At 40.9% G+C, this 25,291-nt stretch overlaps 1 protein-coding gene across 2 annotated transcripts in view; it reads left to right on the forward strand.

Moving 5' to 3' along the window:
• GABBR2 (gamma-aminobutyric acid type B receptor subunit 2) overlaps positions 1 to 25,291 on the forward strand; it is a 505,163-nt gene that overhangs the window by 474,111 nt on the left and 5,761 nt on the right. For both annotated transcript variants that reach the window (XM_086609138.1, XM_086609140.1), the window contains exons 16-19: positions 5,924 to 6,148; positions 12,455 to 12,637; positions 15,040 to 15,169; positions 24,098 to 24,215. In XM_086609138.1, coding sequence (XP_086465264.1) covers positions 5,924 to 6,148; positions 12,455 to 12,637; positions 15,040 to 15,169; positions 24,098 to 24,215 — 656 coding nt within the window. The remainder of the gene's footprint in view (positions 1 to 5,923; positions 6,149 to 12,454; positions 12,638 to 15,039; positions 15,170 to 24,097; positions 24,216 to 25,291) is intronic.

Genomic DNA, 25,291 nt, shown 5'->3' on the forward strand with positions numbered 1-25,291 from the left:
TGTGAAGGTAGGAGTCCTACAAGGGTGTATTTTGTCTTTCAGTTTGCTAACCTTACTTGGTATGCTAGCAATTAAAAAAAAAAAAAAATCACTTTTCTACACATCTTCCTGAAAACCACTGAGAATATTTTGCTGTCCAATTCTCCAGTGAAAACCTGAAAAACAAAATGTTTTTTTAGTTTTGAAAATTTTCATTGAAAAAATCTACAGCCATTTCGTTGAAATAAAAATGTGCCTATGTCTGAGATGATCTGGATTTAATGAATGAACACGAGTAGGGAAACCCACAACTCCAGCTTCACAGTTACTTCAGACTGAGAGGTGTTTACAGACCAGTGTCTGGAATTGCCTTTGTTTTAAGGGATGGCAGGAGGGAAAATCTCCCAGTAATGTAGCTAGAAAAAAAAAATAAATCCAAAAATCCAAAACCAGACCAAAACAAAAGCCCCAAAACTTTGAAGTAAAGCTTTGCTTTTGCTTTCTTCATGCGGCACAGCAGGGCTGTGATCCACAAGTGAGCTCAGTAAGTGCTACTATAGTACAGTAATTAGCTGCAAAGCTGCAGCCTGGTCCAATACATAATCTTTCCAAAACCATACCCTGTAGTTATTGGCAAGCATGACTTCTGATAAGATTGGAGACTTTTCCTCTGATATTTCCCTGCTTTTGTCTGCTATCCTCAGTATAATTTTCTTTCTTGATCTTTCTTTTCTAATACTGTTCATAACCCACGTTCAGAGTAGAAGCAGACATGACTTTGAAATGAAACATATAGACAAACAGTTTAAGGGCAGTACAGGGCAAGAGGGGATATAGGAGGATAAATAATTTCCTGCTTGTCATCTGCCATTCTATGTAGTCCAATAGCAAATTAGACAATTGATTGTATTAATATATGTTGTGGATCAGTAAGCAATCATTACTATGTTTAGTGATAATTCTCGTGAACAAGATTTAAAATGCACCAGTTAGTAGAGTTTTGAAAAAGTGTTAAACGTTTTCCCATAGTTCAGCTACAAACACTTTTATTATATTACCAGCTGGCACAATATAGTCAGCACAAGATTTTTAAAAATTAAAGTTTGCTCATTAAACTCTGTAAACTCAAATATTGTGCTCTCCATAGTCCTGTTATCCCTCTAAGACTTTAATACAGATTTCTGTTAGTGACCAGAATTCTCTTTAGTCACAGTGCTATAATCCTGTTGTCTTCAGATACTGTTTTCCCCAAATTTACACAATGATTGTCTCACAGCCCTTTTAGGTGCACTTTTAGGTGCACTGGCAACACAGCCTAAACCCACCATATCAACTTCTACAAAGGCAGCACTCTAAATCAATGTAGTGTCAAACAGAAGCTGCCTACCCTCAAACAAAAAATGAAACAAACCAATCTTGCCTGTACAGCCCAAACCTTCAGATAAAATCGAAACCAACATTTTATGACACTTTCTGCATCAACAAGATGTGTATTTAGTAGACCAAAATGGGGAAAGGCTTGAAGTTAACGACTAACAATATATAGGAAGCCTTCCTAGTTCCGTTCTAAATGGAGAGAATTGAGCTCACCAAAGGGACATAAATTAGACCATTAGACTTGACAGTAGACTATTGTGCTCTTTAACGTTTAGGGAACTGGTTTCTATAGGAGAATGCAGAGCTTTGAGTTTGTCAAACTCCTTCTGTCACGCATAGGATCCATCAGGAGCATCAAGATAGGAATTGTAACTGCCAGCAAGGAGCTGCCTAATTGAGCAGGTATAAAACAGTGAGGACAGATGTGTCCTACCCCTCTCCAAATCTAGCACATCAGCACTGCTAAGAGCTGCCTACCTCCATCCCGGTGTGTTCATGCACGCTTTCTCAGCAGAGATTGGAACTAACATCCCACACAAGTGCCCAAGCAATTAAGACAGTCAGACTCCCATTACATAAATTTTGACAGCTAGAAAAGAAGTTTGAGAGCTCCTTCTGAAGACAACCTCTAGTCTGGGTCTAGGGAGCACATCTCAGGCAAAATTTGGAATTGTGCCATATTGTCCAAACATGAAGCTATGCAATGGTCATGACCAGCATCATTGTCTTGAACGAAGATGAGTGATGCTGTATTTCGTGTGGGGCCCAAGCCGGCAGACGTGCTCTGAGAAGCCTTTCCCAGCTCAAGCCCTCCAGGAGCAATAGGAGGAGAGACAGTTGCATTGCAAATCCCAGCAGGCTTTAAATATCAAATAGGTCTTAAATTGCATAGCAGTCTCAAGACTTAGGTGTCCCCAGGCATAATAAGAAGTGTGATTTACATAGCTGGGGAAGCTTAATGTTTAAAGTTTAGGTACCAGAAATAGAGCTGAATTGGGATACTGAGAGTCTGTGTTTTTAACTGGACCTCATATGTTTCATATTAAAAACTTGTCAAGGAACCATAGAAATTTGGACCTTTCACTAACAACGTCTGCATCCCATTCCTCAACCAAGACGTTTTAGGGATTGTCAGGACTTTTGCAGTCATAAAAAAGTGAATCTTTCATTTGTGCAGATTGGCTGAGCCTCAGGAAGGGGAAACATGAGAAGAGTGGATGGAGGGAAAACAAAGTGTCGTGTTCCCTCAGGAATACTCTATCTCAGAGGAGAAATCTTATCAACCCCACAGAGCCCTGCAGGCACCTGTAGCAGGCAAACAAGAAGCACCACTGGAATCACCACTGTCCTGGCAGCAGCCTGCAGAAAACTCTCAGCTTTTATCCATGTTCTAGTCTCGAAGATGAGCTGTGACTTTTAGAAAAGGAGAGCTCTCTTCCTGAGGCAAGCGTTTTACCCAAAATGCCAATAAAAATTAGAAACAATGCTCTCAAATTTACAGTGCATCATTCTGAGGAAACGCACTTGCTGCAAGAGCCTCTCCCTTTATTTAGTTATCATATAAAGAAGTATCTTCCTTTCATCTGGAAGATACTTAACCATTCTCCATGCTGTTCTCAATTATAAGTGAGAATGGGCCAAACCATAACCCCTACAACACTGTTCAAATTATCTTTTTTCATTATAATTGATATTTTAGATCGCTTTATAACTGCCTCAGCTATAAATTCATGCCCATTATTTGTAATAAGTGCTGGCCTCGTTTAAGTATATTGGCTGTATTCCCAGAATAATGCTTTTGGAATAGGATCTCTTCATACTGGGAGAAGTGAGGGAGAGTAAGGGATGACCTACAACCCTAAAAATCCCATTAATAATTAATTGTAGCAGGAGGAGATAGAAATCTTCTCCATAGTTAATCATGGTCTCATCCCTTTAAAAACATGATATGGATACACACACACATGGATTCCTTCTACCTCTCAAAACAGCTCAGCCCAGACAGGACTGTTTGTCAGTCCAGGGGCTGGCAACATGTAAATTTGCAGCACAGCTCAGCTGCGCAGCAGCAAGAGCACAGGGAATGCAGAGCAGGCAACCGCTGAGATGGCAGAGTGTCTGGGAGGAATATGTTTGTATCCTGAATAAAGGCATCACCGCTGTATGTCCCCAGTGCAGCCAGGTCAATACAACGGATGATTTGCTTCTGCAGAGGCTGTAAAGAAGTCTGTACGTTCCCTGCTCCATCTGTACACAGTGCCAGACCCAACAGCATCCTTCCTTATTGGAAGCATCATCTTGGTTACCTGAGAGGCTCTAGAAAATGTATTAGGGGGTGAACTGCTTCTCTGGCACAAAGCTACCCAGCCTGATAAATGGTTTACCCACCTCAGCTGCCCTACCTGAATGGCTCTGCTCCTCTAGGTAGCTGTCTACATATACCTTGACCTGCCAAGAGCAGCCACCTTCAATGCTCTTCCTGCAGCAGCCACTACTTTTCTTCTTGCACTTTTTAGGCTGCTGGGAAGAGCAGGGGAAGAGGCAAGGGACGGGGATGAGGTGTGGGCTCTAGTCCTACAAGAGGAGATGGGTAAAACAGAAGAGGTAGGCCTGTGACAAGGAGTCAAGGGAGTGCCCTGGAGTGGACCATGTCCTGCAGGAGCATGTGGAGGGGGCAAGATGGGAACGGTACCAAGGAAATCTTCGGTAAGGATTGCAAGGGCAACTGCTGCTGCTGTTGCTGGGAAGAGCCAACCCTGCCTACCTGTCTTGACTCAGCTTGATTGCAGCAGTGATGGCGGCATTGGAAAGTGAGTGAGCAAGAGGCTTGCCTGAACTAGGCAGCGCTTCCAGCCTGCCACACTCCATGGGCTGAAGAGTAGATGCCTGATCCGCCAAAGTCCTCCAGCTGGGTCTGCTCACGAACATGTGGCAGGGTAACATATGCACCGTAGGCAAGGGAATGAAATAAACTAGCAGAGAAGCTCGGCAATGGGAGGGCAGGGCTGGCAGTTCGGCAGTAAGTCCTGGATTGAAGTGGCTGGTGCGTAGGTAGGTGGTTGCAGCCTGCTAGTTTCTGTGGGAGTGCAAAGCAGCTGAGTCACAAATGGTTGGGTTTGTTGCCATTGTTAGTCGAGGTAAAAACTAAGCAAATAATCAAGGAAATTGGCAGATATTAATGTCCAGTTGTTACTACAGATGAAAGCGCATAAGGGCAAAACTGAGTTTGTACAGCAAACATAGATCTGTCAGTTCCCAACTCTCTTGTGCTTGATTGGCAACCAAACAGTGTTCTTCTAGTCCAGGTTATTTGCCTTTGAAATTTTTAATGTTTTTTTCCCACAGAAAAAAAGCAGAAGGTAAATTTTTACTAGGCAACAGCAATTAATCCCCAAATGGCATCATCATAGACCTCTAATTTCCTGGATCACCCCATGGGTTGCAATTGTATAAAAAAGATTATCTCCATGACATGGCAGCGAACAAATATGATAGTCTGGGAGGAAGGATACTTAGGTCAATAGGATTGCACTTTTTTTCTTTCTCCTTCTTTTGCCTGTCCCTATAGTGTGATCAGAAAAAGCTAGAAAACACAGAAACTGTCTTGGGTCTTAGTGATTGTTCCTCTCTCTGTCTTTTCCTTCCTTCTGATACCATCTGCCATCTTCCCAGGGCACCATACACTCTTACTAGGCTTTGTCTGGACTGTAGGCCAGGTTAGCTCTTTACAACATTTTGAGTTCGTTTATGGTTTTACTGAATTGCCAGAATTTCTCTGAGGAATTCAGGAGAAAGAAAATAATTGTTTGCAGCAGTTCATGTTGTAGAAAAATCTAGTTAAATTTCAAGGGATGAAGAGAGCGTCCTTACACTAAAGACTTTCCCCTGCTGAATTGCAGAAGCATATTGCAAGTAACAAAGGGGCTAAAACTTAAAAATATACCAAAGAAAAAAGCAAACAAAAAATTGCCACAAGAATGTTTTATGCCAGAAATCATGACAACTGCAATTGAAAGGCCATTACCTACTTCTACTATAATAAAAGACATTATAATTGCAGTCTGAACAGCTAGGGTGATACTTCATACATTGTATGTGTGTCTCCCATGGGATACTTCTTGGCACTGCTGTTTATTAATGTAGGTGATAATCATACAATGAATGACAGGATTGATAAGAGTATATTGAGAACAGCTGCTAAAAATAACTAAAAGAACAACGCACATTATATCTTTACTGGAATCCTTGAAAACAAACAGGAAGGATTCTTTAAAAATTGCTAAAAGTATAAAATAAAGATAACCATAGCATTTAGATAAATGTCTTCCCGTCACAACTAATTCCAAGTTTCACATTTGTCTTGTGAGAGCAGGAATCTGTCCTAGTGAGCAAAACAAATGACATAGGTAATTAAATATTGGATAAAAGGTAGGTGTATATCTCTATATTGTAATATCACCTATATTTGTCAAGTTAGAAAACATACCAGTTTTAAATTAATACTTTTTCTGGATATCAGCCAATTCCTCTTATAATTATCTTTTTTTTTTTTCTTTTACTATTTCAGTTGTTTGGGTGTTTCCTAGCCTGGGAGACACGAAATGTCAGCATTCCTGCTTTGAATGATAGCAAGTACATCGGAATGAGTGTATACAATGTGGGGATAATGTGCATTATTGGTGCTGCTGTTTCATTCCTTACTCGAGACCAACCCAATGTGCAGTTCTGCATCGTTGCTTTAGTCATAATATTCTGCAGCACCATTACTCTCTGCCTTGTGTTTGTACCTAAGGTAGGTGAGTTTGTTTATCATGGCTCTGTTTTTTTTCCTTCTGTTTTGTAATTGTGATTTAATACATAAAAGTTCATTGCCTTTTCAAGTAAAGGGAATGTGTGTGAATTCTAAACCCAGCCCATCTATAATCTCTTGTCTCTGGATCCTGAGAGGAAGAACAAAGCTTCATGAGATTTTTAAGAAAGTGAAATATGCAAAGTTGCAGGAGTGTGAATACCTGCGTTTCTAATGCCTGTATCTTTACTGAATCTGTAACTGGGGAAACAGAGGTTGTTTTCTCTAATTTCAATGGAAGAGTCACCATTTCCAACTTTTAGGAACTTTTTGGAAAGGGTGATAAGCGGAGATCCAGGAGGGACAGATCCAGTTGTCTACTCTGCCACGTTTCTTCTGTACTCTGAGCAAGATAATCAAGATCTCTGCTTCTGTATGTGCAAAACAGTATGACCTTTTTCGTTCACTGGAATGCTTTAAGGTCAACTATGTTGAAACCTCTAAGGTATTAAAGTATGGTGATACAATAGGCTTTATCAGTACTTCAGAGGAAAACTATGTATGCTGCAAGTGCTGATACTGAAGCTGTATTAATGGAATAAATGAGGCACAGACTGGGAGGCATATGCTTTCATTTCTTTTTGCTCTTTTGGGCTCTGTGGATGTGTTTATTGTGCATTGTTGGAAGAACTGAGGAGACACCCACAGAGGGCTGCAATTTGATCATTTCACTTGCAGAGTTAAACTTTAGACATGAGTATGACAGATCTTGAATGAAGGGAAAACTGGTTTCTACGTAAGCTTACTTTAGCAAAGTCCCAAGTTCTAGAGAATGTGTTTGGTATTTTGAAGTAAAATGTGTGGTTGTGTTCATTTTAAGTGACTTGCATAAACCTTGCCTGTCACCCCAAATCAGATGCATATGCAGCTGGATGTCTGAAACATTTGCAAGGCAAGAAGCAAGATGCAGGTCCTTTCACCTCTGGAATCTGTTTTTAGGTTTTTCAAATGAGTAGTGATAAAAAATTTGTGACTTTTTACTGGCCCATGTTCAATCAATATATTGAGCAAATTATAGTGAATAGATTCTAGTACTAAGTGGCATCCCTGGTGATGATTCTAACAGGAGGACCAAGAACTGTATGTGTAAAGGAAACAAGCTAATAAATTTATCTCAAAGTGTTCCCTCTGAAAGAAATTAGAGGCAGAGACCAGCAATAGAAGCTGATTTCTGATCTGAAAAAAAGTGAAGTAATTCGGTCTCCAGGACCAACTAACCAGGATGTTTTTACAAGTTCTGCAATTCACTTCTCAAATATTAAAAAACTATACAGACGTATATATCATATTTTTGTTCTGTATCTCAGGGAAGAATCACAACTTCATTCTAAATTAAGGGAACATTCACAAACACAGCAATGGAGAGTACTTTGAAATACTGCAAGATTTAAGTGTATAAGCTGCATGAAAATGCATATTAAAACTCTGATGCCAGAAATACCTCCACAGAATGTCAGATCTCTCTTCAAAGAGAAAATATTATTAATGCTGTGACATGCTCTTCTGCCCCTTTGCTTTCATGCTCCTTTGCCCATCCTTTTTTCCTGCTGCCACAGGCTCTGAAATGACTTTTCTGTTTCCTTTTTTAACCCCTTGATCTGCTTTTCTTTTAAACTCTGATTTATCTGCCCTCATTTTTCCTCTCTGTTCTTTCTACTCAAAATATAAACATGAACCGTAGCCTTCTAGCATGAAGTACTTTATCTCATTCCATGTATTGTCAGGTTTTCCAAATGTTTAGCTATTTTGCATTAAAAATTATCATTGGGTAAGGTACAAAAAGAGAGGTTGAAGCAGGAGCTGGAATGCAGCACCTCCAGTGCCCATGTGAGCACTTTCACAGCTAGAGTTCTTCTTGCGGTCGTATATTTTGCCCTACGTTTCTTCTCGCCGTGCAGTGCCACAGTTACATCAGGACGGCTGGCAAGCGCTGTCTTCTACAACCTGCTCCAGCACAGGTTTCACAATAGCCTGTCTGGACCCTGCAGGAGATTAGATCCGACACCACCCAGTTTGTACATGTAGGTAAGATGCCAGTGTGAGACAGGCACCAGATCTCTCCCCTTAGCAAGTATGTAGTCAATTAGTACAATTTTGGCAACATAGGAAGGTTGCTAGTGAAATACTAAAGCCTATGGCTCAACAAGCACAGGAGATGATAATGAAGACTTGGAAGATTACACTTTTTCGTTTATTAAACTGTGGCCAGACAGATGCAAGCAGTAATGTGTTTTTGGGCCAGGTGAGTACTTCCATGTCTCTGCTATACAGACTAAAACACAATCCTTTTAACTAATCTTCAGCGGTCTCCTGGGCCAACAGTGCTGAAATTCAGTTTTGCCCCACAGCCCTTTTATTAATCTGAATAGGCAACTATTCAACGATGTAGACGAACTAGGGAATGCAACATGACATTTTCACTTATTTCTTGTCTGCTTTACTAATCTTATTCACTTATAACTTGGCAATTTCTATACTTCTCCAGTTAAATGTCCATCTCATCCAATACCCTTTCATTCAGCACCAAGTGCCTCAGAAAAACATGAAGAAAATCCCTTAGTAGAGTAAGACGAGTCAGGAAAAAAGTGTTCATTGTTTTCTCCATTTAAAGGTACCCTCGAATACAAACGTTGATATCTATTATACTGCAGCCTACTTACAGTAACGATAGACATTCTTGTTACCCAATCAAAAAATGTCCAAACATTTTTAAAACTACTACAGGTTTCTGGGTTCAAGGATGTCTTGTTGAAGTGATCTGAAGAATTCAAACATACATGAGGTGTATTTCTCCTGTTAGAAGGTAACCACTATGTCTAATTATCTTTTTAAGGGCCAACATGTCTGTAGTACTTTTCAGCATACTCATCACTTCTTTAAAAGAAGGAATCCTAATATGTATTCTCTCTTCATGAAGTAATTTTCCCATGTTTATCCATGTTTATCAAACTGCCATGTCCTGTTTTTTCTGCTCCATCCCTTTTGAGACAGGACACTATGCTCACTCTAGTCACCCAGCGAGAGCATACCATCATTGGTTGCAATGGCATTAACACGTTAGTTCTGATACAGCTTCCTGTAGAGCAGCAAGGCAAAATCAGTTCTAGGGGGCTAGGATTAAAGCATTAATTTTCTGTATTGGTAGTTATTTTCTGGCTATTTGGCATTGACTCTGTAGATACTCAATGTCAACTCTTTGTCAAAATTGAAACTACACAGATGTGAGGCAGCAGGACACAAGTTCCACTGACTTTATATCCAGAAAAAAAAGAAAAAAGCTCATCTAACCTCATCCCTTGTACAGTGTCAGCCAACAACATTTCCCATGGACTTTTCTATCTAATCTACACCATGTGAATGAATTCATTAGAGCATACATCCTTGTGTCAAAACATCCAGTCTTTAGCTATAAACTCCCAGATGAAAATGAGCCAACTGATGGATGGCTATACTTCTATCTTATATTCAGTTTGAACTTAGACCACATCAAATTGCAGAGCTTTTATTGTGTAACACTTTTGCCTGCTAATTTAAGAAGCCTTGTAATTACCATTCTTCACCTTTGACTTCATTTTAATGCAGTTTTTGGTCTGGGAGTTAGACACACCAGTCATTACAACCACCCTAATTATAATCAAAGAAATGAGGGAGAGGAGAGGCAGGGGGCTCTAGGAAGACTCAGGTACAGCAGGTTACTCAGGGCCTTGAGCAGTTGGGTCTTGATTATCTCCAGGGATGAACACTCCTCAGTCTCTCTGAGCATCTATACCAGTGTTTGACCACACTCACAGTAGACAAAGGTTTTTTTTTTATGTTTAAATGAAATTTCGTGGTTTTCAGTTTGTGCCTTCCTTCCTTTCATTGGGCAACACTGAGAAGAGTCTGACTCCATCCTCTTACTCTCTCCTGTTGCATATTTATACACATGAATAACATCCTCCCCCATCTCTTCCATCTCAAGACTAAACAATCATCAGCCTCTGCTTGTCTCAGAAGTGCTCCAGTCCTTTTCAGCATCTTTGCAGCTCTTCAATGGGCTTTCTTCAGTATGGCTGTGTCTCTCTTGTACTGGGGAGTGCCCCAACCTGGACTCAGCACTCCAGGTGTGTTCTCACCAGGGCTGAGCAGACAGGAAGGATCACCTCCATTGGCCCAGAGTACTGCTGGCTGATGTTCCGTTTCGTGTCCACCGCAATCCTTGGTGCCTTTACTGAAGAGCTGTTTTCCAGCTAAACACCCCTCAGCCTGTTTGGGTGGGTGCTTGGGGTTTCTTTCTCCCCAGGGCAGGACTTGGTATTTCCCTTTGCTCAGCTTCAGGAGGTTCCCATTGGCCCAGATCTCCAGTCTCTTGACATCCCACTGAAAGGCAGCGCAATCACCTGGTGTATCAACCCCTCCTCCTCTTTGAGGATCATCTGCAAACTTGCTGAGGGTGTGCTCTGTCCCACCATCCAGGTCACTAATAAACATGTTAAACAGTATTGGTACAGCACTAGTGACTGATTTCCACAATCCTTTGAGCCTGGCAGTTCAGACGGTTTTCAATCCACATCACTGGCCACCTACCAGTCACTACTTCCTCAGTTTGACTGTGAGGACATTATGGGAGACAATGTTAAAATCTTTGCTTAAGTCAAGAAAGATAACTCTCTCCCCTCGTCTACCAGACAGACAACTCACTGAAGAAAGCTATCAGATTGATCAGGCAGGATTTCCTCTTCATAAATCAACAAGTGCTTCTAATCACCTTCTTGCTCCTAATATGTTTGGAAATGGTTCCCAGGAGGATTTGCTGCAGCACCTTCTATGAACTGAGGAGAAGGTGACCAGGCAGTATTTCCCCAGATCCTCCTTCTCACCTCTCTTGAATACAGCTGCAACATTTCCTTCCCTCCAGTCTTCAGGAACCTCTCCCAATCAACATCATCTTCCAGAGGTAATAAAGAGGGGCCTCACAACGACATCAACCAGCTCTCTTATTCATCAGGGATACACCTCACAAGATTGTGTGAACTTGTTGTGTTTAATTGCTTTAGGGGTCTTCTGGGTCTGGGATTTCTGAAGGCAAGTTTTACCAGTAAAGAGTAAGGTGAAGAAGGCATTGAGTACTTCAGCCTTCTCCATCTCCTTTACCACTTGAAAAAGGAAATTTATGGTCTTCAAGCATCATCCTGATCTGCAGACTTGGTCTGTAAATGCATGCCAGGGACCAAGTGCTTCAGTGTCTGATCAGTCAGATCTCTTTTTGTCAGAAGTTAGGACTTTATTTCATGCCACTGCAGCTGCAGAACAGTTTCATGTTTTGAAGAGCAAGAGGAACCAATTCCAAAATGGGACTATACCACAAAATGTGGATATGCATGCTTACAAAATGATTGACCCTTCTCTCTTTTTAGACAACTCAACACCTAAGGATTTATGATGTCATGCCTATGCTCGCAAGGCAGGGAGCTCCTTTGGTTTTGTCTGTGTACAAATATATATGTATATGGCTTGTCAAGTAATCATAAATTCTGTATTCTCTAGAGTAAGCTCTCTCCCTTGCCAAGCAGCTAGTAGCTTTCTCTCCTCATGTTGAGGTGATATTTTCACGTTGTCACTGAGTGTTAAATCTTACTTATATTTGCTTAAATTAAATATGTCTAAGGTTAATCTTTTTTTTTTTTTAAGTGGCTTATTTCATTTATTTCAACATATCTGGTTTATTTTGGGTCACTAAAATCTAATTAAATTTCTGTTATCTCCAGAGTGCAATCTCCCATGAGTTTTTTCTGTTAATACTCCTGCTTCATGCCTCTCTGCTTGAGTGTTACCTGTAACAGTAGGAAAGGAGAAATTTCACATGAAACTCTGTATGGGAAGAGAAGGGCTTGGTGGGTTGTTTTTTTCTTAAGGAATATATCCTTTGAAAGTATAAAGATATCAATAAAGGAGAAAATCATGTTTGGTGAAATATTAAAATACATTTTTAACATAATTAAATTCAGTTAAATATACTTTAAATTATTTTTTCCTAATTGTTTTGAACCCTTCTCTTTGCAAAATCATTTTAGTTCAGCCTATTCTGTAAAGTTATTCAGAAATCGTCTCAAGTACTGCACATGGCAAGCAGAGCTCGCTTTCCAGAATTGTGTACTTGAAAGTCAGAGAGGAACTCTTGGTTTGCCTTTCAATATTTTGAGATACAAAAGAAATAGCTGCAAAACTGAAACTGTGGACAGGATTTCTTAAGGCTTTTAAACCTTTCAGCTCATCACACTGAGGACAAATCCAGATGCAGCCACACAGAACAGACGATTTCAGTTCACTCAAAATCAAAAGAAAGAAGATTCAAAAACATCAACATCAGTCACCAGCGTCAATCAGGCCAGCACATCTCGACTAGAAGGATTGCAGTCAGAGAACCACCGCTTGAGAATGAAAATTACAGAGGTATTTTTTATTGTATATGCTGCCTAGGCATTTTTTTGTTGTTGCAATTCTGTAATCTGCTTAAATGTTGGCTGCTTTTTAGAGGAAGAACATCAGCTTTCCACATAGAAAAATATCAACATAATAGGAAACAGATTATTTCTATGAAGACCTAATTAATACAGAGAATACTTAGCAGGTGTGATAAAATGAAAATGTGCCTTAGCAAATTAAGCTCAAACTTCCCCTATGTGTTTGTAACAGGCGAATTACCCTGCTGCTTCCCATGGGCATGCTGAGCACCATGGAGCAATAGCTCTGGAAGCGCGACCTTTACACGCAAGCATAACAGAGACCCGCAGCCCCAGGGGCACTTAAGAGCTATCTTTGTTCCTGTTTATGGCTGAGTTCAGAGACTGCTGTTGCTGTTATTTCTCAACCTCTCTGAGAGCTCGCTCAAAAACTTGCTAGACAGATTTTTACATCTGCCATGAAACAGAATAACATATTTTCTTAAGGTAGAAAGACCTCTGTGATGACGCAAACTGACCCTTTTGGCATACAGGCCATGAAGTTTCTTCAGTCTCCACTGAGAGAAAGGCTAAGTACATGGAGTGCATTAATTCCATTAGAGCTATAACACGTATATTTTTAATTATGTCCATCCTTGCTCAGGAGACCTCAAATGATGACAAATGGGTCTTGAAGACTGCCCATTTTGTCAGATGAAATAACCGTAACTGATCTATATCTTACAAAAAATTAACCTGTTCTTCTCCAGTCTGTGAAGTATTCTTATGCCTTGAAAAAAGGTATTTTATTGCAACCATTACTTCTTCATCCTGGTCTTAACTAACGATAATTGCCTAGGTAACCAGAAGGTGTTTGCTCAGACTACCAAAGGCTCCAAAAGCAAAAGTTATCGCTGCCTTGTTAAAGAAATTTAGCTCAGCTTTGCCAGGTCCCTTTCATGTGAGAGCCTTGCAATTTTTGATGAAGGCTCAGTTGGCTACTGGCTATTTCAGTTTCTTTATCCTACTGTAGTTTTTTTCTACTAAGCCTTCTACCTCACAAGATCTCAGCCTGTGCCTTGCAAGGCTCATGACAATGATCACAGGTAAGGCTGGTCAAGGCAGTAGAGCCATATTACTGCACACAGGGTCCTGCTGATCTTTTTATACTTTGCTTAAACAGATTAAATTAGATAACCAAAATGAGTAAGATAAGACTTTCATAGTCAAGAGGATTTGGAGCATGTCCTATCATGTGTAGTAGCTACATCTCTGGCTTATCTACCTTGAGTTTCTATGTCCCAGTTCTGTAAGAAAACCGTAAATCTAAATTCAGCACTTTTAAAGTTCAGTTAAGCCCGTAGTGAGTGGGATGTACTCTGGACACCGCATCCTGGACAACCATTCACAGAGAGCATCCCCAATCACCATTAAGACGCTTGTATCTGGTTATTTTCTACTTTGGCTGTAGTCAATTGAATGCAAGTTAGCCTCTGGGGAGAGCACCCTGACTTCAGCTCAGTGCTAAAAGCTGGAGGTGTACCAACCCGGCATTTGTGCTGTGGCTCTTCCAGTCAGAAAACAGCCGTGCCTCTTTCTCTCTAGCCTTAAAGGATGCTTTTGGGGAGAGAGAGAACTGAGATTTTTGTTTCTTCCCCTACCTCTTATTTCCATTCTTTTCCCCTGTTGGAAAGTTACACTTGCAACAGCAGTTTAGTGCTAGCTGTCAGATTACACAGTTTAAGACACAAAAGATATAAAACATGGGGGTAATTTTCAAATCACAAAAGTATAGAGCATTCTTAGCCCCAAAACTAAAAACTGAGTTGGATTTTCTTCGAAATTTCACACGCACAGAGACATAACCAAAAAGTCCACCAGGAGTCTGTCTCTCTAAGAAAGGTAAAAGGAGTAAAAATAATCTTTAGGAAAACAAAACATTCCTGATAGAGTTGACTGCAGTCACTCACATGGCTGAACATGCCCCTGATGCCACAGTTTGTTTATATTCTCCTGTATGTTCCATAATTTGATTGACTCAACAAAGGGCTTATAGCTCTGTATGCCACATTTGTACACATAAATAGTAAATAGTTGAGAGGTTTTCAGACTAGGCTAATGCCCATTTCTTTCTCATTCAGCAGTACATCTGAATTGCTTAAACTGTCAACTACTAAAGCTTAGTCTTCTCATATGCCCTTTGTGCAATATCACAGCTGAATGCGGACTGTTACTTGTAGCGTGATTTTTAGAGGTAGTGATGTAGTGCTATAAGAAAACTGTATTTGGCAGTGTGGCAATTGCTTTACCACCTGCCTTCTAGTCTAATTACAGAAAGCTGTGCAGCTATTGCAGATACCTGAAGCATTGATTCCTGAATTTTTAGGAATTCATACTCTTTCTGTTTTGCAGCTGGACAAAGACTTGGAAGAGGTCACAATGCAGCTTCAGGACACTCCTGAGAAAACAACATACATTAAGCAGAACCACTATCAGGATCTTAATGACATTCTTAGTATACGGAACTTTACAGACAGCAAAGGTGAGAGTCCGTGAAATCCATTAGTAGCTTAACCCACCAAGATTTTGAATAGCACTCTCATTGGGTTGGTTCCAGAGCACTCGGACCTTGGCAAGACAGAGCTTTAAATATTTTAGTTGCATTACAGAAAGCACGCAGATTCACATAATAAGTTATATGGTACCCACTGAGTAGCTATTTCTCTGTATGTGTGTCTTCTGTTGTATTCCCTGTGCGTAAAATGCACATGGTAAAGTGGGAAACTTTTAAAAGCATGCTTGTATTCAGAAGTCAAGTTTTCTATGCTTCGTGGAGGGAGGAAAGTCACAGAACATTTCAGATCTCGTGAGAGTTAATCGAGCCAGCCCTCAGCAGTAGGAAGCCCAGTTTAATATGTGCTCGGCTGAGTAGGACGTTCAAATCCTACTTTTGGACACTGCTATCAAGCACGTAGAAGAGAAGCATGTAAATATTTCAGTGCTGATTTGGACTCTAAATGTAGAATTGAAGGCACTCATGTATGAAAATTCTTCCCTAGGAACTGATAAAAAAGGATTTCATGACGACTGTAATATTCCTAAGTTGTTTCTACTGTGTCTCTTGCATCACTCCCTGAAGAAATACACGCGAAAGAATTGCTTCCATTAAAGCTATTTTGCTTTTGGGAAGCAATAAGATCTGGTGCATGGTGCAATGAAGTGGAAGCCAGGACACCCAGCTTCCATTTCTGACTCCAGAATGTGACTTTTGGCAAATGACTTTGTACAGCTGAATATTACTATAGTACGTGGAAAAACTAGTTGCCTTGTGTTGGGAAGTCATAGGCTTGCATGTTTGTTGCAATGCTAGGCTCGGGCTTCCTATTGATGTGGCAGTGTAAACTCGGTCAAGTGGAACAGGAGCTACTCCTGTAAATATAGTTGTTGAAGAATACTTTTACAACAACAGCAACAGTTCATACAAGCTTTTGAAGTATATTGAAATTTTGTTTGGATGTTACTTTTTCATGCGCCTTTTGTTTTATCTTGGGTATACACTTGGTTGTGTAACTTGTGGGGGAAAAAAAAAAGGGAAGAGCTCCATAGAGCTCCCAGTGTCCTTTTTGAAATTAAAAAACAGAAAGGGGGAAAGGAGGAAAAGGAAAACGTAAATAGCTGCTGGAGGCGTGTGATTATTGGGCTGAGATCAGCAGCAAGAACTAACATCAGTGAGTGGGATGAGGCAGTTTTACCAAGTGTTTGAAAAGAACACATAGAATGTTCCACTCCTGTCAGATGCTCCAGGAAAAATGATAAATCATGAATAATATTTCAAGCAGAAAAGATACATTTCATTGTGCCAAATGCCCATCTGAGTTTGGGTATGAGAAATAAAAGTGATTCTCAAGAGATACGCTAGGTATAAATTTAGGATGGGATGCTTCCCACAGCAGGTTGCGTTCTATTAGCAGTAGGATGCTGGCAAAGAAATCAAGGAGAAAATATAACCTTTCTGCACTTACTTATGGCTCTATCTACAAAAGACATAGATTCCTAACTGCTGCTTTAAGCAGCAGCATCCAAGATTGACTGTGTTCCTAATTTTCCCCCAGTACAGTTCCCCAACTTCTACTTTTCTGCTGCCGGGTACATATTTAAAATCACCTGCAAGTACAGAGCCTTAATGTATAGAGTAGCTTGGAACTATGTATTATCAGGATTTACAGGGTAGATATTCTTCTGCATACCAAAGTTGCTGGACACAGTTTTCTGAATGTACCTACCACATAAAGCTCTACACAAAAGGGTGGAGGGGGGCAGGGGGAAGGCCATCTTTATATTGAATAAGTTAGAGCATCCATTCACCTAGGAATGAGGAAGACCTGGATCCCAATTAGCAGCAGGTGTTTGAAACTTGGTCCCACACCTGGTGGCGAATGCCCCACGCATGAGTATTGTGGAGTATCCTGATCCTATCTCAAGTGACGTCAAATATTCATACTTCCAGGCTCAATGCCACTGTGTTCAACAACCCTTGCTAGCCTTTTTCTGTTTCTCCATTTCTGTTTCTCCTGCCTCTTGTTTTCTCTCTTTCATCATTTTCCTGTCCCTTAGCTACATATCTGAATCTCCTATTTCTCTCACCGCATCCATTCCCAATAGTCAACCTATATGCTTAATTTAAATTTGCCATTCCAATCAAAATAACAAGGCTTTGGAGAATTCAGGCTGCTGAGTCACTGCTGCTTCTGTGCAGATGCAAACAGACATCACTTAAATGGTACTTAAAAAAATTCTGGCCCTTACGGCTAAAGGAAAGCTAACTCTGACTGACATAGTTATGCTTTCTGTAGCTATGTATTTCATGTAACTTTCTGTAAATGAAGTACAGAACCTTGAAATTATGCATCCCTGATGGTATTTGAGTGAAGCTTCAAAATTGTAAATAATGTATTAGCACGACCTTGAAGTGACCATGGCTTTTACCTCCACCGTGCAACTGGGGAAGCCAGTCCAGTGTTGTTTTTAAGGTAATGACAAGGTTTGTGCCTACCTTGGACCTTGTAAAAAATGTGAGCTGAGAGAGAGGGAGCAGGACAGCAAAGAGAGATGCTAAAAATAACAGCTGGCTTGGAGCTAAAAATCCTAGCAGATCGTTTGGCATGTTTGCATTGTGGACATGGCTGAATCTGATGTCAATCTTCTTTATAGAATACTTTGCTGTTCTGAAGGAGCTCACATAGAGAATGCCATGTAGTGTATCCCATTGCTATTGCTTACACAAATGCAGGGCACTGCACTTCAGAGAACAGGTAATAACGCAGGACTTATGCAACGCATCTCGAACAAGTCCTAATCAAACTTTAATGTCATAGTACACTTCTGTACGTTTCTGTTCTGTAAAAATTATCCAGAGTTGATATTCCTAACTCCTTTATCCAAGTGCCAGAGGAGGTTGTTTGATTTTTCCCTTCCTTCCCCAGCACTCTCGTTTACATCAAACATAGATTTAGGATACAAAAGTTAAATTTCTTCGGCCAAAATAGGTAGACACGGATGTGCACGCCTATAACTGCCTGACCTCAGGCAAAGTTTCATAACTTTGGGATTCCTGGTTAGTTATTAACAGCAACAGCTCCAGGTGTAGCCCAGGAGCTTTTTGCTGGCACGGGGACTCCTTCTTTACAGCACTCCTCCATACATCTCATTTAAAGAGGGGTATTATCCGAGACGCTCATCTCTTGTTCACAAACGCGTTAATGTCCCTGAGACATTTACAGCAATTGGTCATGTAAGAAAAGCAATTAGGATAATGTGGTTTGTAATTTATGGTTTGATTGCTTTTTTTTTTTAATGCAGGCTTTTGTCAGCGCTGCTAGATACCTTTGAGTAGTCAAGCAGTTCTCAACGTGCTCCCAGACTGTGGCCCTGGGACTCAAACACCTCCCCCAGCTGAGTTTAAAAGGGCATCCCCTTAACCTCATTTGATACATTCCTCAGATAATTTTGAGTCACTGTGTCTGCCTGCGACCTCGGCTCTGTGCGCAGCACAACATTAGCTTCTCCTCCAGTATTTGTGAGATCTGGTCACCTCGCTGAAGCGGTAGAGCCCCGTTACAGCCAGGGTTTGAGGCAGCGACGGGCTGAAGGTGATACCAACGCTTAGCACAGGCAGTTCCTGTAACTGGCAGTGCCGTTCAGCAAGGAGAGCCACGCTCCGAGACATGGCTGAGCTTTCCAGGCTGACATTTGGAAAAAGGAGGACAAACGCTTGTAACTGTGATGCTGTGTGAAGAGGAAGGTTGCGACGCACAGCTCCAGGGAAGAAATACCCTGGCACAGGCACAAACTAGAGCTTCCCAAAAGGGCTCCCTGAGCCTGTGTAGACCGTGTGCCAGAAACAGAAGAGACTTTGTGAAGGTAGAAGTTATTTCTACCTTGCAAGATCCTGCAGAGATAAAAGTTACTGAGGAGAAAAACACAGAGGGAAGATACTATGTGGGTTGGGGGGGGGAGGGGGGGAAGTTGGCTAACTTTGGTGCACTTGGAATCATACAGTCTTACTCTATTTGACTTCTATTTGACATTTTATTACATTAAATTATTTCTACATGAATGATTCATAGATTGCAAGAGTTTCATATAAAGCCAAGCTCAGAAGAAACCCTGCAGGAGAATCTCCATTTATTTCTACCTTTGACAGTAGTTTTCAGAGTAGTGTATTAGGAAAATTAATGAATGACATCCATCCTATGGAAAGTACATAAGAGGCAAGACACAGCCTTGTAATAGTCTCCATTTATGAACAAACCTTTTTTTGCAAGTTCTCTCTCTGCAGGCACCCTATCTTGCTCAGAAAGCCTTTTCTGTTTTCAGCCAGAAAACACTTTTTACTCATTGCTGTAAATGGACTGGGAGCATTCATTTGCATGTCAGATATGCCTACATACTGTCAGTTGTCACCCCACTCCAATGTTTCCTAGTGTTAGTTTTTCCCCATGTAAAAGCATCTCAAAGAAAAACAGATTTCAAAGGCATGTTGCTTGTAAATGTGAAGCAAAACAGAGTTCATCTGTGACGGGGGGGGAAATATTACTTCTATGAAGTTTCTGTGAGTCAAGCATAAAGCTTGAGATTGAAACCACAGATTCAAAGGAAAGCCTTTCAGAAATAGATGTACAAGACTTTGAAGGAATGCTGTTTTAAAGAAAGGATGTAGTTCATTGTATCCTTTATATGTAGAGATATATAAAGGTACGTATGCTAGTTTCCATGAAGCCCAGCAAATGGATTCCAGTCCTGAAATTGGAGCTTGTTTCTATTTGAACAGGGAGACCAAACTGCCACAGGTTCAGTGCCTGCCCTTCCTTGCACAGAAATAAATCTGTAGTAAAAGGAGTTCCTTCTAATTTAAAGTAGTATAAATCAGAGGAGAATCCCACTAGCTTTTTTTTAAAAAAAAAAAAAAACCTTTCGAAACATAGCCATCAGAAGTCATGTTTTAGACTGCCTGGTGCTGTGAGCTTAATTCAGGAGAACTTTTTCTCATCTACCCAACAGATGATGTGATCATTTTAATTTTTCCTTTTGTTTTACTTTCTTTTCATTCTGTTCACATAAAAAGCAGAAACTGGCTAGTCTTATTTCATGGTCCAAACAACAGAAGTGTGAAAAATTACAGCAGATTTAAAAAATCTACCTTTAGCTTTAAAGTTTCCAGAGTTCTTTAGTAAATCAGCAAGGTTATCTCTGTCAGCTCTTATAAGTCATTATTAAACCACACTTGCTCCATTGTGGAACATAAAATGTGTTTTCTAGCAGCGAGAAAACAACAGTGGAATTGAAAGATGTGGGGTGAACAGTAGTTCTGGTATCAAATTGTAACCCATTGGAGGAATATTGCCGCTGAAGCATAATGATGAAGATGTTCAATAAAACTACAGTGTACAAACGTCAATGAAACGAACTTCTACCTAAAGAAATTCAGTTTCTGTGATCTTGGAAGAAATTGCAGTGGCGGCAGTCACCTGGTGCTTTCTGCCCACAGCTGAACAGGAGTTGTTAAAATTCATGACCCATTTAAGCCAGCCCAGGTAATTTTGACAGAACCAGGCTGCGGAGTGATGCTCCATATGCAGGTCTGAAGCCAGTGTCACCTCTGGCAGAGGCAGAGGCAAGCAGCTGGGAGCAGCGACCTCCTCGCTGAGCCTCTCCGCAGCCAGCGTCAGATGTGCTCTTGCAGCTCAGAGCCGTGTGATTGGAAGCTGTTTCTCTTCTGCAGGTGGGCAAAGGTCCTGAGCTAAAGCCTTCTGGCTCTCACTGACAATTGGGCAGCGGGTTTTGTTTTCTAATGAACCCATCAGTGAGTGCCGTGCGAGGCCCTTGAGATCTATTTGTCTTTTTTCCCCTACGGTTTTCTGAATGGAAAGTGCTCAGGCATCACTTATCCAGACTTCTGAGTTCCAGTTTGAGGTCTACGAAGGTGAAAATTACTTAGAAAATGCTTCTGGCTGATGTAAATTCAATTTTGAAGGTAGTTAGATCATCCCAGTGCAAGTCATTCAGTAGTGTCTGCAGTGGCAGACAGTACCCTGAGAATGAAGGACATTTTTCAAGTGGCATTCTTAACAGACAGAGGAAGAAAAGGTGGGGAGCTACTAAACACAGTGCTACACCTTCCAGGGGAAACTGGGAGCTCAAGTGTTCACCGTTACCCTTAATTTAATTTCATTCAGTTGTTCATGCATCTAAAATCAGTTTCCTTCATCCATAAGTTTCTAAAGTGCATATGGTGATAGTGTTTTTTCTTTAAGCTCCAGCTCCTGGAAGCATATGACTAAGTGAGAATCTTGCTCTTCATTATTTAAATGAAAGGTAAATGGAGAAAAAAAAAAAAAGATATTCTAGTTTCCATAGTTGCAGAATAAAAATCTAACAACTCCTCTCCCAAAAAGCTTGACAAACTTGACAAATAAGAATTACTCAACTTTTTTGTATTTTGAAAGAAGCAAAAGAAAAAGAAAAAGATCTTAACATTGTGGCAGCTTTAGGTGTGTTTTATTTGTATTTTATACATATACATTAAAACTTGTATATGGTAACGTTATATACAGAAATGTATGCAGTGTATTAAGGGAGAGTCATCTGCAAGAGTGGTAGAAAAGGGTCTATTAAGAATAACACAGTGATATATGGGCAGTTGGTGTTGAGGGGTGAGTAGGCAGAGAATATATGATTTCTGCTCTACTTTAAAACTAAATCCCCCACCTTTTTGACAGGGACCACCTCCTTCTCTCTCTCTCTCACAGCACAACTGAAAGCATAAGAAACCCCGTTAGGGGTATACAACAACACAGATTAATATATGAAATCACATACTCCCAGATCCCCAAAGCTGCATATTCCAGTCATTTGATGAAGAATTGTATCTTCACTGGCTTTGTAAAAGGTTAAATTGCTTGTTTTAGCCAAAGGAGTTGGGTCCTTAAAATAGTTAAATAATAGACCTTTTCCATCCCTAATTACAAGGGTTACTCAAATTTTAACTTTGGTCTGTATCATAAAGTCAGCAGTTTTCATTGTCAGCTTGGATCGGCTCAGGATTGAACGTTGTTTTTAATCATGGAAGTAAGAAGTGTTCTTTTCTGCGTGTCTGTTTATAGACATCACAAGGCTTCTATGCAAATGTCAAGCTCAATATACACAGAAATGTGATATATGGAAAATAAAAACTGAACTCTTGTGACAGCAAATGCCACACCAGCAAAGTTCAGGCTGCCCTGAGATGATAGACTTCATTGCTTATCTTAGCCACTGTCAGATTTGACTCTTTGCTGTCCTCCCTTCAGATCTAAACCATCTCTGAATCCTGTCATTTCTTTCTTTTGAACACTCTTCTTGCTGCAGCTGAATTCTTCAGCTCTCATTTACTGACATTTTCTTGCCCCAACAGAAGCAGCTTCATGCGTTGTGGTCAACTCCTTTCTCACCCAGACCCTTCTCTTCCTTGCAACACAAGTGAAAAATCTTCTCGCCTGCTCTCCTGAGCTGTAGCAATCCCCATATCTGCACAGTTTTGCATCCTCACCTATTCTTTCCAAGCTGCTTGCTAGATTTTTCCCAGCAGAAAGTAAATGCTACGAAATAATGCCAGGGCTGACCATGCTGGCAGGGCGATTACACACATTGGAGTTTGCCCTCTAAACATCCCTGTTTCTGCTTCCAGCTTCTTTACTCACTCTTTGTTTCTGCTGCTTGTTTTGTCCCACCAGAGCTCGTTGATAACACAGATATTCCTAGCACGCTGGGACCTAAGCGGTATTTGTGACTTCTGAGCGTTAGTAGAACAGAGAAGCATCCTAAGCCTTCGATATACACTGCATTTTTCATGCTATTTTCATTTTCTCTTCAATGTTTTCCTACTTTTCCCCCTCATACCCATTTTTACATTCAAATCCTCTAGTGTCCTTTTCCAGTTTTTACCTTCGAGTCCTCTTCCATGCTGCCTGAACGCCTGCAGTGATCCCTGTTTCTCTGTGTGTGTGGCAAATAACTGCCGGTGATGGATTTGGAGCTGCTCTGTAATTATTTATGAAAACTGTGCACTGTCCTCATTACTCAGATGTTTTCCATGTGACTTTACTTGGCTTAACGCAGCAGGAGACTTTGGAAAAGCAGGCAGGAACAGATAGGAACCCCAGCAAAGACAGCCTTCTTGAAATGGCTGTGTTCGTCCACGTTTCTCTGGGGGACTGATGCCGCGAGCTTCAGCACAGCTAGCCAGGGACTACGGAGACTCCCGGGGGGAATCAGCTGAAGCAACCTATGAGGACAATGATGATCTTTGACGTTATCACTATGCAGAAAACTGCAGGAGAAGGCTTAATGAAACCATTAGTGTCCTTCCTGCAGACAGTCTATGGACCAGCACAACTGATATCAATCATATTTCCGTGCTAAATGATAGCAGATAATTAAATGATGGCACTTAATTGCTTATGTGATTGCAAGAGTATCAAGGTTTTAAACCTCAATGAGATTATAGTTTGTACAGGAAAAGACTTAAATAAGGTTTTTTGTTATGAAAAAGTAACAGATTTTGAGTGCGAGATGATATGATGGTGCAGTTACATTAATCTTTTACACAGCCTAAGACTAGGTGAGAGAGGGCTACATAAAGGTGAGCAACAAGGGTTGGTTTGTGGGTTTTTTAAAGGTGGGGGGAAGCGAAGGAAGGACGAAAGAGTTTTTGTCCTTTTTCTGTTTCTTTATGGTAGTTCCCTTGAAGGAGCACATCACTGAAAGCATAAGAGTACCAAAGACTCACAGGGAAACCTCAGACTATATTGGAATATACGCAGAAAGAGTTTATTTTGTGGCATTATGAACATCTGGGAAATTTTAAAATTAAACTATTTTAAAATGGTCACTTGGGCATAGTAAAGTAAAATTGAATGTGTTGTCCATGCAGATGGTGAGAAAGCCATTTTGAAAAATCATCTCGATCAAAATCCGCCAGCACAATGGGGCTCATCAGACCCTTCCAGAACAAGCAAAGATCCTATAGAAGACATCAACTCTCCAGAACAGTAAGTATACACCATTACATACCAGTAGAGAAGGAGGCACCCCTGCACTCTCGGATATGCATGTGCTTGTGCACATACGCGTTCTAGCTGTAAATTCCATCCTGAACACCAGCTGCTGTGCTGATAAAACAATAATTTAAATGATTACATTTTATCAAAACCCATACTTCTCGTCCCATTTATGGGAAGACCTTCACTGTAAACCCTTTCAGCCGGCCCCAGCTACAGGGAAAACCTAGATCGTCAGCAACAGAGGATGTGAATGGCACCTCCTGAAGCACCAGTGGGCAGCAGCGTTGTACTGTGACTCTCCCCTGCCAGCAGCTCACCATCCCCACCAGATTTAGAGGATAACAGGGGCACTAGATCCTAAAGTGCCCCAAAGGCAAACCAACATACTTCTTTTGTCTTGTCAGAAACATCCACAACATGATGTCCAAATTTTCTCTAGAGAGTTACAGGAGAAGCTGTGCCCAACCACCGGTGTATATTAAGGAGAGAAGAGGATGTACGTACGTGCACACGTGTTATGACTGTTGTCAACAGTCCAAGTCCTTCCACACACCAGCCAGAGGGGTTCATGGTGTACATAGCCGTTTTATGATCTTTCAATCTTAATCTAGCTGAGATATAAAAACAGTCTTAGGGCTTTTCAGTGTTACCATAGCAGCTGGACCCGAGTTTTGGCATAGGGAAGCCTGCACTGAGCAGTTTCCCTTAGAAACAATGCTGTGGCTACAAGGAAAGGATGGCACAAAGCACTTGCTAGATTCATGGAAGGGAACGAGCCTTATGGTATCAGCTTTTCTCTCCAGGAACCTATAGAATAAACTCATGTAGCACCCCCTGCCAGCTCAGCAGGGGAACCATGGGCCAGAGCTCAGGGAAGCACCGTGCTCGTTTGTCCTGGATCAGTCGTTTCCGCATGGCAGCCTGGTTACACAGCCACCACTTCATCAGGGAATCCAAGCTAATAGCTGTCAGCCTCCTGTTTTGTACACGGGCAGCTTAAAAGCTTATTTAAACCCAGAATAAATTAAACAAATTACTAGACTGAGTCACATGTTACATCAGTG

Source organism: Tauraco erythrolophus, chromosome 3, assembly GCF_009769465.1.
Source record: "Tauraco erythrolophus isolate bTauEry1 chromosome 3, bTauEry1.pri, whole genome shotgun sequence".
NCBI classification, from domain to species: domain Eukaryota; kingdom Metazoa; phylum Chordata; class Aves; order Musophagiformes; family Musophagidae; genus Tauraco; species Tauraco erythrolophus.